General features: G+C 32.8%; 1 protein-coding gene across 1 annotated transcript; it reads left to right on the top strand.

Annotated features, from left to right (window-relative positions):
* Positions 1 to 454: 454 nt before the first annotated feature.
* On the top strand, positions 455 to 11,760 carry LOC148306987 (uncharacterized). Its single transcript, XM_088264114.1, has 9 exons — positions 455 to 639; positions 850 to 953; positions 1,991 to 2,695; positions 4,136 to 4,256; positions 5,272 to 5,389; positions 6,252 to 6,366; positions 7,379 to 7,615; positions 9,970 to 10,104; positions 11,062 to 11,760. Exons 1-9 carry the CDS (start codon positions 535 to 537, stop codon positions 11,159 to 11,161), a joined length of 1,740 nt encoding a protein of 579 aa, XP_088120240.1. The 5' UTR covers positions 455 to 534; the 3' UTR covers positions 11,162 to 11,760.
* Positions 11,761 to 17,512: the final 5,752 nt, after the last annotated feature.

Here is a 17,512-nt window from a genome sequence, read left to right as displayed (position 1 = left end):
GCTGATACTTTTGTGGATTAGGCAACACGTACAAGTCAGAAATGAACTTCCTCTTACTAGTCTTACTATATTTAATTTTTAATTATGAACATGTGATTAATTCTGTAGCGTTTTGGACGCCTTTGGAACGTTCTCTATAAAATATTAAATAAACCTCCATCAGGGGAGGGGTATTGCGTAGTCTCATTATCATTTTTAAATAAAAAAATAACAGTTACATAAAAATGGATAAAAACCAAAATGAAATAAATAAACTGTAAATTGAAATTTGTGGGAATAAAAAAACATTTTAAATACAAATTTCTTTAGGACAACAACTAGAACACAACCGCCACCACTAAGCCAGTTTATATAAAAAAACTTCAAAAATAGTGCCGGAGTCGATAATTTTATTACTATACGTAGGTACTTTTTTATATTTTTTTATTTGGCAACATTTATATTTGATGTATTCAATAATTAAAATGGCTGCCGAGTTGTCATCTTTTGTTTTTGACATATTAAATTGATTTCGAAAATAAATGCAATAACACGATGGACACTTGCAGATTGTGTCTTAGTATTACGCTAGTTAATAATTGTATTTTTGGAGATGATAACAAAATTTATCTTAAACTTATTTCTTGCCTACCAGTTAAGGTAAAAATTATATTTTTAAGTGTGAAAAATTCGGTATTTTATTACTTAAATAATTAACTTTAAATGAAAATGGCATTTATTTTGCACCTTTTCGATTGATTTCGATTTTTGTTATTATTTAATCCACTGTAGACGACATCAATTCGCGGGGACATACTTATATGTATATGTATATGTTTGTTGACATTATTCTTTGAATTTCAATTTTAGGTAACAAAAGAAGATTCACTTCCTAAAAAAATATGTGATATTTGTTCCTACAAAGTTGATGATTTTTATCAATTTTGTCACAAAGCTCTCGATGCCGAAAACAGGTAAGATAATATTATCTTATATTTTGTATATTAAAAGCATTGTTAACTTTGTGGTATGGTAATATTATACTCTCCTTATTATTGGGTCGTGGGTTCGATTCCTGCCAAGTGCAAAATAAATCCAAGAAAGATTTATTTTAAATTGGTCAGGGTGTTTTTCATGTATATTTCATATTTACCTTCCCTATCCTTACTATCCTACCTGCAGACAAGCCTCCAATAGAGGCTTTACGGGTTATTCCTTTAAAAAAAAAATATTACTTAATTTATTTATTGTAACTGCAGACAGTTGGTAGAATTCCATATTGAATTGTTGGGTAATGTATCCAAAATAAAACAAGGTTTATTATTGATTTCTACAATATGTATAAAATGTATAAACAATTTATTATTTTCTTTGTGTAATTCCACCTTAAAAAACACTACTTCGTGACTACCGGTTTCGTAATAAATCTACATTGATGTGATGATGGAATGATTATTCCTAAACCGGTAGTCACAAATTAAGAGTATTTTTAAAGTGATTTTACGTAAAGTGAACGATGAATGATAAGGAGAGTGTTATATTAACCCTTAACGGTCCAATGTCGAATCTCATTCGATATGGAATTTTTCCTCTTAGGTCTCATCTTGGATGTTATTAAATTTTTTTTCATCATTTGTATTATTTATTTAAAATGCAAGCTTACATTTTTGTCCCACATCTATTAAAATAGTATGTGCAGACGAGTACCGGCGGGTATGTATGAGGAGATGCATGAACGTGGAAGAGGCGAAGAATGTTTGCAAGGACAGAGTGGTGTGGCGCTCTATTCTCTCTGCCTACCCCTGTGGGGAACGACGTGATGGTTAGTTAGTCAGAAGAGTACAAATATTTTTTCCAATTGGAATGTAACTGTCTAGCTAGATTTTTTTTTTAAATTTTGGGGGACCAGAAAGGGTTAACTTATTCTCGCAATCAAAGTAATAAATAGAAAATAGAAATGTCACTACTTTGTAATTTTTTTTCTCTCATAAATTGTTTGTATTTATTTTAGATTAATTCTCGCTTTAACAAAAAACGAAAATGAAGTGAATGGAGTAAATGAGAATGTACCAGAGATAAATAGAAATCAATTGTTTCAATGCAGTTCGAATTTTAATCATGTCAACGGTTTCCAAAGGCCTACATTACTAAATTCTAAAGTCGAAAAAATCGTTCTGCCGGTGACCGTTAGCACGCAAACCGACGACGACTCTACACTGATAAAACCAAGCGAAATAAAGCAAGAAGACGCGTCCTTCCTACCTCCATTTAGCAATAACGACGACGACAACGGTGATCACTACCAGGATGATTCATTTCCCGTGGGTCACGACGAGGTGTACGCTAAATTTGATCCGCCTTTTGAAGAAACCAAGCCCCGGAAGCATTCCAGAAACAAGAAATCAAAAAAGGATAAGGCGATAAAGGTCAAAATCAAAAAATTGAAGCCGCCGGTGATGACGAGCATCAAAACAGACTCGGAGGATGAAGAATTCAACGAGACTTTGAATATTTTGAAAGCGAAGCAGGTCGGTAGGCCCGGGCGGGGGGCGGACGCGCAAGACGTTGTGGTTTTGGGTGAAAATGGCATAAAAATGGAGTTTTCAGACGGCGTGGAAATTCAGGAATACGATAAGAACGACGAATCGGAAGTTTGGAATTGTTGCGTTTGTTTTTATAAATGTAACAATCAAAATACAATGCTGACACATTACAAGTGAGTGTAAATTAATTATTTGTTTAAAAATAATTAAAATTAAAATACACGCCTTTGATATTTCCACGAGTTTTGCGCAAAACTTATTTTTGTACAATTACATGCTTTGACATCTATACACATGCACAGACCCTCATACATATATCTTCAACCCTTATCCGCACCCGATGGTGCATAGGGCACTGCATCATAAAAACACAGTGTTATTTTGATCGTTAACATATGAAAGAAAGGTGATCAGCCCTCTGCTTCAGGTACCAGTCCAGGGTGATATAAAATAAATATAAAGTATAAAATAATATAAATATAAAGTGAAAAAATCAATTATATATATTTGACCTCCATTATTAATTTCATTAATTGATTCAGCAGTTATTTTGTGGTAAAATCTATCCATTTTTAATTTAAGTTTTACTCAGTAAATACCACTATTTCTTAAAATCTTTTGTGACACGTGTTTCGATGCATTCCGCATCATTTTGATGTTTGAAAATGATGCGAAATGCATCAAAACATTTGTCACAATAGATTTTAAGAAATGGTGGTACTTACAAGGTAAAATTTAAATTCAAAATGAATATTATTTTTTTGGTAACTCACCATAGATGAAGAAGAATATGAATGTCTGAGCATTTACGGGACTTTCATAGGCTAGTTTAAGTGATCACTTTGCATGTGTATCATTCACCAATTCTACCCATGATTGACACAACCACACTATTCAATTTTCATGGGTAGAATTGGTGAATGTTACACGTGTGTAAAGTGATCATTTAAATCAGCCTATGACAGTCGTAAGCCCCCTAAATGCCCAGACTTCCATATTCTTTTTCATTTATGTTGAGATGTCAAAAAAATAATATGAAAAGTAACTCCTAATTAGAGATAATCAAGATTTGTGAACAAGTATTTGGACACACTCAAAACGTTGTAAAAATTAATACATTGACTTTGACAAAAATAGTAAACATTGACTCTAATTGGTAATTGTATCATATTATTTTTTGACATCTCATCAAAGATGAAGAAGAATATGAAAGTCTGGGCAATTATGGGGCTGACGACCATCATAGACTGGATTAAGTGATCACTTTACATACGTGTAACATTCACCAATTCTACCCATTATTGACAACCACACTACTCAAATTCTTGTATATATATATATGAACCAATTTAGAAACCTTGTTCTTGAATCACTAGAGACATCTATTGGTGAGATGTAAAGAAGCTTTTTACTAAGCAGGCTTCCATATTCTTCTTCATCTTTGATGAGATGTCAAAACATAATACGAAGGTAGCTCCTGTAATTGGAGATAATCCAGATTTTGTGAACAAGTATTTAGACACACTCAAAATGTTGTAAGGTAATTGTATCATTGTATTCGAATTTCTATTAAAATAAATATAGATCTTATTAGACGTATCTTTGTTTTCCAGAACACACTATAAGGACCCACGTGAGACACAAAAAGGACCTTCAAATATTGACGCTAATAATGAAAGTAAAAAAAATATGAAAGATAAAAAAAATTCATACACATGTCCATTCTGTGAAAAGGTAACAACTAATCGGACCATGTTATGCCGAATCCATCCAACCCACAATTTGTGAAATTTGACTTTTTGATGAATGCCACTTCATCAATAGTAATTTTTTAATTTGCCAAAGACCCAAAAGATCAACACAATATTTTTTGAAGAATTTTTTCTAACCCACAACTAATAAATTCATGAAAAAAAATGTTATAAACATCCATGTAGGTTGACAGCTTTCAGCATTTTTCACATTAAAATCATGTATGTGCATGAAAATATGCAGAAAAAATCCATGCGGTTTGGATGTGTTGAAATTTGAATTAGAAGAACATATAAATAAAAAAATCCCTGAAACAATCCAAAATGGTTGGATGTGTTCATTCTATTTTTTTTTAAACTATGCTGAAACCATGCAATAACCTATAATTTTTTTAAAAAAATATTTTATTGATACGTTGACTGCCACAGCAATTTTCAGAATTCTGGTCTAAAAAGCTAGCCTTAAAAATATTCTTTACTTCTTGATTTTGAATAATTTTTTTATAATTATATTTTTTGTTAATTTATTAATAAATTTTCTGTTCATGTAAGCCAGCATTGATATATTGTTCTCTTCCCATGCGCCATCTATCCATATTAGCACTGATATACTAGGATTTTATATTCTCAATATTACTAATATTTAAATCATTTACTTTGTGGTTAGTCAATGTTACTTTTATTTTTTACATAAATGTTAGTAATATTAGAATATAATCACTCACCGTGAGTGGTTACATACTAATATTACTAACATTTTTGTAAAACAAAATAATATATAAGGAATTTTATCGTAGCTGCAGGAATATGGCAAGTAAACACAGTAGGAGACTCCTAGTCGGCTTCCTAGCAAAGAACGCAATCTACGAGTCATCTCGTAGTTGGCAGTCAACGTGTTAATAGAAAATTGTGTATGATGATATATGATTTCTCAAACACACTACATATTATGATGTTTTTTTTATAAAATCTAACACGGTGGAATGATTTTTTTCTAGAAATTTGAATCTAAAACCCATTATTCAAGACACATCAAAAAACACGGATTCGACAAGGCTTACCCGTGTTCTCTGTGTGAGAAGACATTCAAAAATCCATTAGAGATTATGAAACATGGTAAATATATATGCTGTTTATCTTTTAACTACTTAACAGTTGAATTTTGGCGAGAAAATTTGTCGGTGCAGGAAAACATCACCAAACAACTGGAAACAAGACTACCCGAACACTGCTCGGGTTAGTCAATATAAACAAATACATAAATATATTTGGCGAGTACTCATAAGTTCACAACAGCCATGCATGTTGGATTGAGAAAATTTTTATTTAGCAGCTTTTATTTGGACATATCGCTCACTCCTTTCAAGAACGTCATAAATCAAAAATCGTCAATTTTCAGTTGTGCATGTTTTCGGAATGCCCAGAAAATGTACTACATCCCAGCAAAAGAGGCATATTTTTAACTTAATATTTACCCGCTACAGGGCAGAAAGTGTTGTTTTTGCATTTTGAACAAAAGGTATTGTTTAATTATTTTTTTAAATATACTTAATATTTTTCAAATGGAGAAAAAACCCTCAGGTTTTACCTGAAAAGATCTGTTGCACAGTAAAAAGTTCAATAAGTGGCTTGATATTTATTTTTAACACATTGTATTATATTTTTAAACTTTAAAAACGTTTTCCTGAAAAATCAAGTTTTTTGATTTATGACGTTCTTGAAAGGAGTGAGCGATATGTAAGATCGTAACCAGATTTTTTTACATACTGGCAAACATCTATAAAACATGATTTTCAATCCTTTTTATTTTTTGTATGTAATGTGTATTAACTTTTGTTTTTTAATTTTTTTTTACTTGTGTCAATATTTCGCCCTTTGAAAATGCTTCTGAATTTTTGTCAGAAAACCTTTTCGTAAACCATTATATCTTGTTATGTTTTTCGTAGGTTTTTATATATTCTCCTCTTCTTTCTTTCAGGCAAGAAAGCTCACACTTATGACGATGAAAAAGTGGAAGGGGACGATTCGGGGCCACGTCCGGCCACTAAGAGGTTCATGTGTGATATTTGCGACGAGACATTTGTGTACATGAAGTGAGTCCATAAGCAAAAATAACACCCTATTCTAAATATTATTATTATTTAAAGTATTTACTTTGTAGTTAGTCATTTTTACTTATTTATTTTTTTACAAAAATGTTAATAATATTAGTTTATAACCACTCACCAAGATTTTTATGTCTACCGGTTTCGAGACCTACCCGTCTCTTCGTCAGGACAATCACTACCACAGCATGCAACAATACCACCCTTCACCACCATAGCACCATTTACACACTTTCACATGCAAACAGTGCATGTTTAACCTCGGCTCGTAACGCATGTTTGTGCTGAAACCTGTAGTGCATGTTGGTCTTCGGGTCGACCAAAAATCGCATGTGTCAAACATTTTATGTAGTTTTAAGTATATTATGTTAATGGTGCCATGGTGGTGAAGGGTGGTATTGTTTACATGCTGTGGTAGTGATTGTCCTGACGAAGAGACGGGTACGTCTCGAAAACTGGTAGACATAAAAATCTCGGTGAGTGGTTATATACTAATATTATTAACATTTTTGTAAAAAATTAAAATTTTATTTATTAAACTTTTTACTGTGCAACAGATCTTTTTAGGTAAAACCTGAAGGTGTTGACTTCATTTGAAAAATATTTATTATATTTAAAAAAGTAATTAAACAATACCTTTTCTTCAAAATGCAAAAACTAAACTTTCTGCGCTGTAGCGTGTAAATATAATGTTGAAAATATGCTGCTTTTGCTGGAATATAGTACATTTTCTGGGCATTCCGAAAACATGTCCAACAGAAAATTGTTGATTTTTGATATATGACGTTGTTGCACGGAGCGAGCAAAATGTTCAAGTACTATTTACCCTCTGATTGCAAACGGCTATATATGGTATCAAATATTTTGACCCGCCAATATATTTTCTATACATGAAATTTAAATGAAATAAAATAAATAGATGATCAAAAAAACCAAATTCTGGGTTTCGTTTACTTAGCCATTATATGTTGGCGTGTCATCATCTCTTTGTTCTCGCCAGGTACCTGATGGGCCACCGCGAGTCGGCGCACCCGGAGGCCGCGGGGCGCCTGCTGGTGAACCGGTGCATCCACTGCCGGCGCGAGTTCACGCACCTGAACAGCCTGCGCCGCCACCTGCGCTCGCACAGCGGCGAGCGCAACTTCCTCTGCTACATCTGCGGCAAGGCGCTCACCTCGCGGGAGCACCTCAAGTTCCACATCCGGATCCACACGGGCTTCAAGCCGCACATTTGCAAGTCAGTACACAACACTTCGATAATTCTTATGTCAACTCTTTTCTTTACTCATGATGTACTCTTTTGTCCGCCTCCGTAGTGTAATGGTCAGCACGCTCGGCTACCGTTCTGGAGGTCCCGGGTTTGATTCCCAGGGGGGGTGAAATAAATATAAGTGATTTTTTCACTCTAATATTTATTCAATATTACCCTGGACTGGTACCTGAAACGAAGGGCTGATGACCTTTCCTTCGTGTGTTAACGATCAAGATAACACTGTGTATATATAATGCAGTGCCCTATGCACCATTGGGGTGCGGATAAGGGTTTGAATTGAAATCAAATAACTTTCTTAGTACAATAACTGATTAGAACATAATAGTCCGCCTCCGTAGTGTAATGGTCATTACGCTCAGTTACCGTTCTAGAGGTACCGGGTTTGATTCCCAGGGGGGGGGGGTCAAATAAATGTAAGTGATGTTTTCACTTTTAAATATTATTTATTCAATATCACCCTCGACTGGTACCTGAAGCGGAGGGCTGATCACCTTTCCTTCATGTGTTGACTATCTACATAACACTGATGCAATGGTGCATAGGGCACTGCATCACACATTTATATGATGCAGTGCCCTATGCACCACTGGGGTGCGGATAAAGGTAAGAAGAAGACACAACCTTTCTTTCTTTTGTCAACTCTTTTCTTTCTTTCTTTTCTTTACTCATGATGAATAAATTATTATATTAATGAAATAACTAGGTGTGCTCGGCACATTTTAATTCAATTTTTTTTTATCCCACAGCATTATTGTAGGAGGCAAATTTAAATCCTAGTAATCAATAATGCTTTGAAGCTATGATATATTTTGGATTATATGGTATAAAATGTTGAATATTAGTTATTAGCTAACTTACTAAAGTAGTGAGGGTAAAAGTGAAGTCTTGTTTGAACTGTGCTAGTCTGGAAATTGAAAGTTGGCCATCCACAATGACGAGGAGCTTAACAAGCTGCCCTCCAGCGTGAAGACCATCGCTCAGGAAGGCGTCCTGCCCAACACCTTGGCCATTCTCCAGCCCATGGGATCAAGCAGAAGGCGTTTTAATTTGTCGGCTCATCTTTTCCCCGCTCCAGACTAGACGGCCCGAGACTTGACGACGTTTTAATCCATTCATTTTTTGTATATCATTATCATCATCATCATCCTATTATTATTATTATTATCCATGCTTTATAAGCTCCCTTGAGGTAGCATTTTACGAAAATGGCGCTATACAAATTATCCAAGTAATTATTATTATTATTAAACAACAAAAAAATGTGGATGCACCACAAGATCAAAAATACATCAAACAAATACCACGTTTGGTCGAAGGAACTTTTAGTATAACGCAATAAACCTGTATAACCTGCTTTCATTAACCGCAATCAATCACAAAACTACGTATAAAAGAGCTATTATTAATTGGATAACGGAGTTGGATAGATTTGAAATAGACTGTATCATACGGAGATGTCATTCACAATTGCATGACTCATGTTGGACAAATAACTCAGCATAATGTTGTTGGGTGGTGTTTTCATAAATCCCTACCCTAATTAGTATGTATACTAATCACAAGTAACTGCAAACTCAATTCAGACCGGTACAATGGTTTTTGGCATTTCTCGCGCTCTACCAAAAGTAAGCAAATAGAATGCTGGTTTAAGTGATCACTTTACACACGTGTAACATTCACCAAATCTACCCATTATTGACAACCACACTACTCGAATTCTTGGTGAGATGAAAAGAAGCTTTTCATTGAGCGGAAACTCTTTTATTAGTATGTGAGGTGCGAATCCTGGATTATAATCACACACATGAGAAACGCCAGAAAAAATCTTTTTCATTTTCATCTCACCAATAGATGATGTCTTTAGTGAAGTTCTAGTGATTCAAGGACAATGTTTCAAAATTGGTTCATATATATAGAACTTTCAAGAATTTGAGTAGTGTGGCTGTCAATAATGGGTAGAATTGCTGAATGTTACTCGTGTTTAAAGTAATCACTAAACCAGCCTATGACAGTCTTCAGCCCCGGAAATGCCCAGACTTCCATATTCTTCTTCATCTTTGATGAGATCTCAAAAAATAATATGAAATAGAATGCTTGTAAGCGTCTCTCACTCTCTACTAACAGTATGTAAAAGACGCTTTTAAGCGTTTGCCGCAAACAATGTGTTAATAAACAGTGATGTAAAATGTGCCCTCGGTACTGCGAAACACAGTGAGGACACATAATTGTAAATTAAATATGTGTACAATGTTTTTTTTTTTACTGTTTTTTACAAGTTATTTCCAAATGAACTATGTGAGAGTTTTGTTTGTTTGTAGAACGTGCGGAAAGGGCTTTGTGAAGAAATGCAACCTGACGCTGCACGAGCGCGTGCACAGCGGGGAGCGGCCGCACGTGTGCTCCCACTGCGGGAAGGCATTCTCACAGAGATCCACCCTCGTCATACATGAAAGGTACTTCAGGCCACTATTCAAATATCAAACGCCACATACCCTAACCTCATATTAGGGATCATACTCTCATTTTAGGGAATTTTCCTAGTGAGGAAGCCATTTTATTTCGAGGCCTGAAATTATTTTTATAGGTAGTCATTTAAAAAAAAAAAAAAATTGTTTAATTTGTAGAACTCCATTTTTATTAATGTAATTCATTTTAAATCAAACACAGATTTTTTTGAGTCTACTAAGTTGTATTTTATTAACAAAAACACATAAAAAATAATATTGTGACAATTGTTTCGCCTTGTTAGGGCATTATCAAACGAATGTTTTGTTTTGTAATGATAATGCCCTAACAAGGCGAAACAACTGTCCCAAAATAAATTTTTTATGTGTTTTTCTTAATAAAATACAACTTAGTAGCCTCAAAAAATCTGTGTTTGATTTAAAATTAATACATAAAATAAAAAATTTATATTACTGGCGAACCTGGTTATAATGGAGACAATTTTATCTTATAAAGAGGTCTCTTTTGTATCTATGCTTTCTTTTATAGAGGGGTAAAATGACAGGACCTTAAGCCAACTCTGTTTTGAAGAGGTTTCTCTTATGTCTAGGTCTCTTATATCCAGGTTTGACTGTAGTAATGTGGGGTGTAATATTGTGAATAGGAAAATTTTCATAATTAATTTATTATGGTGGTCTATTATTTCATTGGAGTGACTTATCAACTTTGTGGGAAAAAAATGACTAAAATATAAAAATTTAATACTTGCGTAACACCACTTTTGAATTTATCAATTTAAACAAGACTAGTTTCCAGAACTACAGATTTATTCACTTGTTGACGAGGACATCCGTAGTTCTCGAAACTAGTCCTTGTTGACATTGATATACTCAAAACTGGTCATATACAAGTGTTTTATTTTTTAATTAAAACTTTGCTTTTAAATAATTATGTTTTTTTTTCAGATATCACTCCGGATCCCGTCCGTATGTTTGCAATTTATGCCAGAAAGGATTTGTGGCAAAAGGACTTCTTTCGATGCACATGAAAACTTCCTGTATTTAGATAATAATAGCAACTTTTGGAACCACTCTCATAATATTGTACATATTATCATGTACAGTGGAACCTCTCGTAACGAGCATAATTAATTCCGGAATCTTACTCGTTAAACGAAATATTCATTATGCAAAACATTTTTTGTTTTGACTGAAGCGGAAGTCCCGGCTCACAAGTTAATGTCGTGATAAAGGGACTTGACCCTTCTCTGTGACTCGCTATGCGAAATGTCGCTCTTTACGGGAGCGACTTTTTCACATCTTTTTTACTTGTTATGCGTATTTATCGTTATGAGAGGTTCCACTGTATTTCATACTTCATAATCCGTACTAAAAAATACAACTTTTTACTATAAGTAATATTTATATTTTATGCTATAGGAATTGTACTTATGTAAATATACAATAATTTAAATGGCATTTACTTTAATAGTTATGTTAATTTTAAGGGTTGATACCTTAATGATTTTTTTAAAATCTAGATACACGAAAATTTTCTACATATTTATAAGCCGAGTGTAAATTTATGCAATTTTTAAGCATCCATTATCCGTTGGATACGAGTGAGAGCTAGAAAAAGAAGAAAGTCGCAGAATTAATTGGGAATTATTAAAAAAATATATAGCAACTCTTGAATTGTGAGGATACTGTGACGCAGAGGCGTGCATTATATAGGCAGAAAAGCAGTGACTACCCTGGATTACTCGCTTTCCATATAGAAACACGACCAGTGCCTACTATACCTTATTTTTACCCAACCCTATTAACATGTTGACTGCCAACTGCGAGATATTTTTATTTATTTATTTTATTTATTTATTTCATAGATACATAATATTTTTTACTATATGTATTACGGCTCTTTAGGCATGGCCTGTGTTGAGCCGAAATACGAAATATTACGAAATACGAAGTCGCTATTTTTATATATGTAAGTAAAAAAAAATGCAGTGACTGTGTAGTACCGTAAAACGGAGCTACTTGAACATTGATGTCTTACTTGAGCCCAGTACAAAAAAAAATCTGTATTTGGTCTACAATAATGAACGTATCGTGACAATAAGTGTCACCTGTCAGGGAAACAATGAATCATGTCGATACGTTCATTATTGTAGACCAAATACAGATCTAAATATTTTTTTGTACTGGGATCAAGTAATACATCATAGTTCAAGAAACCCCGTTCTACGGTAATATTTTATTTATTGTTTCGGCATTTACTTTGTGGTAAGACATGTTAAAATGATTAAGGAAACACTTGTTTTTATACCACTTGAGTTTATTAATGACTGCTAGTTTCGGAAGCTAAACTTCCATCGTCAGGTCTGAATAATAACAATATTATGTGTAGGTATATCATGTGCGTCATAAAATGCGGAATTGCATCACACAATAGTTTATTTTATCAGTATTAAAAACAGTTTTAATTTATATTTAGCTTTGGCAGAGGAAAAAAGGCTCACCTAAAAAGTTGACGGCATAATTTATTATGTTAAAGAATAAATTATTTTATTTTTATATATGTGTATTTTATCATTTTAATAAATATTGTGTACATAATGATTAAAATATAGGTACAAAATGTGAATAAAATTGCATTTTCATTTTTTCATAACTTCCCTTTTTAGTAGATTTAAGTTTTGTACTGACATTTCTTGGTGGAGCTGCATTTTACGTAATAAAATTAGTATATTTTATTTGTCCAGGTTTCTCTGTTACTGACATCATTCGACTGGTGGGAGGCTAGATAAAATTTTATGTTATGTATATACACAACATAAAAAACATACATGTTGTCCGCCTCCATAGTGTAGTGGTTAGCGCGCTAGGCCACCATGCTGGAGGTCCCGGGTTCGATTCCCAAGAGGGTCAAAATAAATATTAGTGATTTTTCAGTCTAATATTTATTTAATATGACCCTGGACTGGAATCTGAAGCGGAAGGGTGATCACCTTTCCTTCGTATATTTAACGATCAAGATAACACTGCTTCTATATGATGCAGTGCCCTATGCACCATTGGGGTGCAGATAAGGGTTAGAACAAGTATATACACAAGGCAGCTTCCATTGCAGTATAATCCTGTTTAAAACCCTAAACATATTTTATATGTAATGACAGGCGCCGTGGCGTAGTTGGGTAGACGCTCGACTGCGAAACTGGCATCACGGGTTTGATTCCAGCCAAGTGTAAAATAAATTCAAGAAATAATTATTTTCAATTGGTCTGGGTGGTTGTGACGTATTTTTCACATTTACCTTTCGTATCCTTACTATCCTACCTGCAGACAAACCTCTAAAAGTAGAGGCTCTGCGGGTTACTCCTTTTAAAAATAAAAATTCTCCAGTTTATTAAATCTATATTATAGGTGTCTCCACTTGAGATGAGACATCGCTCACTCCTTTCAAGAACGTCATAAATCAAAATACTTGATTTTTCAGGAGAACGTTTTTAAAGTTTTAAAATATAATAGAATGTTTTAAAAATAAATATCAAGCCACTTATTAAACTTTTTACTGTGCAACATATTATTTTAGGTAAAACCTGAAGGTTTTTTCTCCATTTGAAAATTATTTAATATATTTAAAAAAATAATAATAATAACCATATCCGCTCCCTAGGTGGAGCATATGGAGTCCACAAACTCTCCAGGCTTTTCTGTCGGCTGCCAGCTCCCTTGCATCCTCCCAAGTCAGATCCGCGTCGCGAAGTTCTGACGAGAACTGCCGACGAATTGTCAGCAGTGATCGTCCTGGGCGGCGCGAACCTGATGCCTTGTAAAGGAGGCAAGCTTGATTAAGGCTTGCTTAATTTAAAAAAATAATTATCAAAAATGCAAAAACAACACTTTTTGCCCTGTAGTGGGTAAATATTAAGTTAAAAATATGCCTCTTTTGGTGGGATATGGTACATTTTCTGGGCATTCCGAAAACATACACAACTGAAAATTGACGATTTTTGATTTATGACGTTCTTGAAAGGAGTGAGCGACATGTATAATTTTTAAGCGAAAGAAGATGGAATTTTGAGCATCTCAGGGCTCACGACCTGGCATTTGGCTGGCTTAAATTATCACTTTATACAAGTGTGCAACGTTCACCATTCTGCCGATTATTCAACATCCATATATTGAAAAAATTCATATATTAAAGAAATGATCAAATCCAAAAATTTTGATCTTAATTCTCTTAAAGCAATTTATTGACTGTTTTTTTTATTTATTTTGACAAGCGTTTTTATGTTCACCTGTAACAGGTGTTTTCGGCTGACAGGTATAAACATGGTTTTTTAAAACATCATTTTTTACCGCAATGGCAGTGCCATCCGTTGAACGTAACATCAACGCACGCTATACTTAACATTGTTCATGGCGGGCCATGAAAAAGTCGGAAAATGTAAACAAAAAAATAAGATAAATATCACTGAACAATTTTTTTAAATGGATTTTGTCTTTTTTATCCCTATGATTTTAAATTATTGGCGAAAAATCTCTGAAGAAAATTTAACATCGATTGTCTATAAAAATAAAATCTGAAAATACTCGTCAATAATACCTGTGCTCCGCATCTAAATTGCGATTATTTAGTTTGGTTATAAAAATGATAAAAACCCTTCCACTTTACAGGAACAAACATAGGATAATTTTTTCAATAAAAATATCGTTTTCTAATATAAAAAAATCGCCATGTGCTTTTTTATTTATCAAAATAATCCCCAGTTACAAAGAACAAAGTATGAATAATTTATTATGTTAATAATAACGAAAGTACATAAAACTGTCAAAAGTAATTAATTATAACAGATGATTAAATGAAAATAAACACGAGATTTTTTTCGGACACGCGTGTATTTATTTACCTTAACTGATAAACGAGAGGTTATTTTTAAGGGTTTTTTAGCATCTCTAAATATTTAATTTTTTAATTATGTCCAGCTAAGGTGTAATCTACACGTGTCAGTCATCTTTCAAATATCATTTCCGAAACTAATCTACGAATCTGTCAAAAACGAAAACAACAAAGAATCCGCCATTTGGAATATTATTGAATATTCGTATAGTGTTGCCATATATAAGACGCGTGGAGCCACGTACTAATGACCGGAATGTTTAAGTAGGTTCCCACATAAAGCAGCAGCTACAAAATTAAATTCAATACCCTTTTCATAATGCCGCATTCACACAATGGTGTTCACTTGAAATATATAATATATAAATATTTATTAAGCAGTCTGGTTAACCTGTTAAAACGCAAAGTTTGTTATTACGCTTTGTATATTTATTATATTGTTATTGATACACGCTGAAGAGTCAAATGGGTTTATTACATTATTTTATTTTAATGTTATTTACGGCCAATGCCTTTAATAATATTAACAAAAATATGAACAATAAAAATAAAAATCATTACTGTCAATAACAATAAAGAATACACCAATAAAAATAATAAAATTATAATAATATTATTATTATTTAAAAAAACTTACGAACTAATACCATTTTTCAAAGGGTGATTGTTTTAAGGGATTTTTTTTCGTGTTACCAATGAGAAACTTTGCAGTTTAATTATTAGGTATTTAAAAATAGATTTTTTGGTTTCGTATTATTGTCGCTACGATTTTTAAAAAAAAGTTAAATAACTTATTACGTCACAAAACACACAGAACATCGATACCCACTAAACGACATTAAATCGTTATCTGACTGCAAAACTATTTTAACTTTATAAAATGAAATTTTACAGAAGATGTAATTAACCTTCAAAAGTGAGTTCTCTCAACCATCAAGTGATATTTTCTTTAGAATAATTAGATTAATAATGTTTGAATAGCTATTTATTTTAGTTGATAACTTTCTGCACGACAACATCAGTACGGCTGTCCAAATGTAAAACACAGAAAGGGATTTTTTTTTAAAAAAAAGTTTTTACTTTTGAAAAAATACTTTTTTCAAAAAAATGTCACTTACCGTGTTTTAAGTTTGGACAGCCGAGTAGCATATATGACTCAATACATAAACAAAATTTCAAGTGTGTCCAAATTCTTATTCGCAAATTTGGATTATCTCCGCTCAGAAGTTATTTTTCAAAATAACTGGCCAAATTATAAGCTACATAAAAAAAATAACATCATGTTTTCAAGCGTTTCTAAAGTATGTGATTATAATCCTGGATTCGGAACTCACGTACAAATAGAAAGAGTCTTTGCTTAATAAAAGCTTTCCCTATACCAGCATAGATGGCTGTTGTGAAAAAGTACAATGTCACGTGTTTGATCAATATATCTATAAGTTCCGAAAATTGTGTAGTGTGGGTAGAATTTGTGAATGTTACATTTGTGTAAAGTGATCAGTTAACCAAGCCTATAAAAAGAATATGAAAATTTGACATCTCAAAAAATAAGTTTTTTGTTGTGATGTTAAAAAATAATTAAAAAAAAACTAATTGGAGATAATCCAGATTTGTAAACAAGTATTTGTTGCATAAATGTTGTAAATAAATTAACTGGTCAAAGCTAAAATGATAAATAAAACAATATAATGAAAATGGTATTTTCTAGCGTATCTCGTGTGTGTGATTATAATCCAGGATTAGGACCTCACATACAAATAAAAGAGCTTCTGCTCAGTAAAAAAGCTTCTTTTCGTCATGAATCAAAAATCGAAAATTTTCAGTTGTGCATGTTTTCGGAACGCCCAGAAAATGTTCTATATCCCAGCAAAAGAGGCATATTTTAAACTTAATATTTACCCGCTACAGGGCAGGAAATGTTATTTTTGCATTTTGAAGAAAAGGTATTATTTTTTTTTTAAATAAACCTAATATTTTTCAAATAGAGAAAAAACCCTTAGGTTTTACCTAAAAAGATCTATTGCACAGTAAAAAGTTCAATAAGTGGCTTGATATTTATTTTTAAAACATTGTATTATACTTTAAAACTTAAAAACGTTCTCCTGAAAAATCAAGTTTTTTGATTTATGACGTTCTTGAAAGGAGTCAGCGAAATATATCGTAGTCGTACAGGAGAAAGTGACCAACTACCAAAACGTAAAATGTTCAGGAGGGCCTTTTAAGTCCCTTTTGCGTGGCAATAAAATAAACTTAAATGCAGTTAGTCACTTTTAGTAAGTTTAAATATTATGCTTCCAAGTTTGAAATCGCTTTGGGATTTTTTCAGGGCAATATTAAGCAAGTAAGATAACTAGTCAATGATTACGTTTCTGTAATAAATGCACTTAGGCACTTTCTTCTGTATGACTACGATATAAACTCAACATCCTTGAGAACATGCTTTATATTTTATCCTGACAAATTATTAATGCATCAATTACTGCCAAATTGTTATAATTGCGACATGGTATA

The sequence above is a fragment of the Brachycentrus maculatus genome, unplaced genomic scaffold, assembly GCF_059751285.1.
Source record: "Brachycentrus maculatus isolate JH-2025_06_01 unplaced genomic scaffold, ASM5975128v1 h1tg000216l, whole genome shotgun sequence".
Classification (NCBI taxonomy): Eukaryota; Metazoa; Arthropoda; class Insecta; order Trichoptera; family Brachycentridae; genus Brachycentrus; species Brachycentrus maculatus.
This window is presented reverse-complemented; position numbering and strand designations above follow the sequence as displayed.